The 997-nt window shown below is 39.3% G+C and overlaps 1 protein-coding gene across 1 annotated transcript in view; it reads right to left on the bottom strand.

Moving 5' to 3' along the window:
• TNFAIP8 (tumor necrosis factor, alpha-induced protein 8) overlaps positions 1-871 on the bottom strand; it is a 71,169-nt gene extending 70,298 nt beyond the window's left edge. The window contains exon 1 of the mRNA XM_008580048.1: positions 419-871. Within this exon, the coding sequence (XP_008578270.1) occupies positions 419-485 (67 nt within the window). The 5' untranslated portion in view covers positions 486-871. The remainder of the gene's footprint in view (positions 1-418) is intronic.
• Positions 872-997: the final 126 nt, after the last annotated feature.

The following is a 997-nucleotide window of genomic DNA, read 5'->3' as shown; positions in this document are numbered from 1 at the left end:
TTTACAAGTCATCCAGCGGTGTTACCACTGGTAACCAGAGGAGTGCTACAATTAATAAACGTGTAAAATGCAAAAAAGAAATTTTGAATAAAAAAGCTCCCTACTCTTTTCAGAGCCCCATTTCTGAAACATTTCAATCCTTCATTTGTTTACAAGTGGAACTGTCTACATGCAAACTTCAGATGCCATTTTTCCACCCACAATACTCATACCTCCCTTGGCTTAACACAGGTTCACCCACACCCAGAACCACAGCAAAAGAAAAGCAGTGATTTGTTGAACACAACCACGCTAAAGCCATGACCACATATTATTCCCTTTTAGGCAGCAACGCCATGTTACTTAGTCATCTGAACATTCCATCAAATTCTAACAAATATACTACATCCAAGACAGTCTAAGGGCAGTATTAACTCACCTAGTTTCAGCATTTTCTCCCTGTACTTAATCAGAAGTACAACTTCACAGTGTCTCGGTAGAGTCATACAGACTTGAGGAACATACGCAGCCACCCGGTTGATACTATGGCATCTGAATCACCTTCAGGAAGAGTCAGTCCTCCTTGAGAATAATTCAAAATAATTTATACCATCCCTTTGAAAAATCCACCACAAGCTTACCAGACAAATGCACAGAATATACTGATCAACAACAGTCACTTTAAAAGTCGTCTTGCTTGTTATTCTGGGAACTGGGTTTCGTCACTTGTAGTGGAATGCATTATGCAGCCTTTAATTGTTGAGTCCAGAGAGGTCTCCAGATTCACAATAGGGAGGCACTGGTTGCTGCCTTCACTTGCTACCAGTAAACTACAACTACACAGAAACACAGGGTTACCTATGATACGTGAACAGGAGATATTTTCAAACTCAAGCAGAAACAGGAAGTCTAACGTTTCAACATGCTAGAAAAAAAGGAGCAGGTACTTAAAAAAAAAAAAAAAAGGGAGTGGCCCCATTCACAGATGCCTGCAAAAAAAAAAAAAAAAAAAAAAAAA

The sequence above is a fragment of the Galeopterus variegatus genome, unplaced genomic scaffold (assembly GCF_000696425.1).
Source record: "Galeopterus variegatus unplaced genomic scaffold, G_variegatus-3.0.2 Scaffold2007, whole genome shotgun sequence".
NCBI classification, from domain to species: Eukaryota; Metazoa; Chordata; class Mammalia; order Dermoptera; family Cynocephalidae; genus Galeopterus; species Galeopterus variegatus.
Note: the sequence above shows the minus strand (reverse complement) of the source record. Positions and strands in the feature narration are given on the sequence as shown.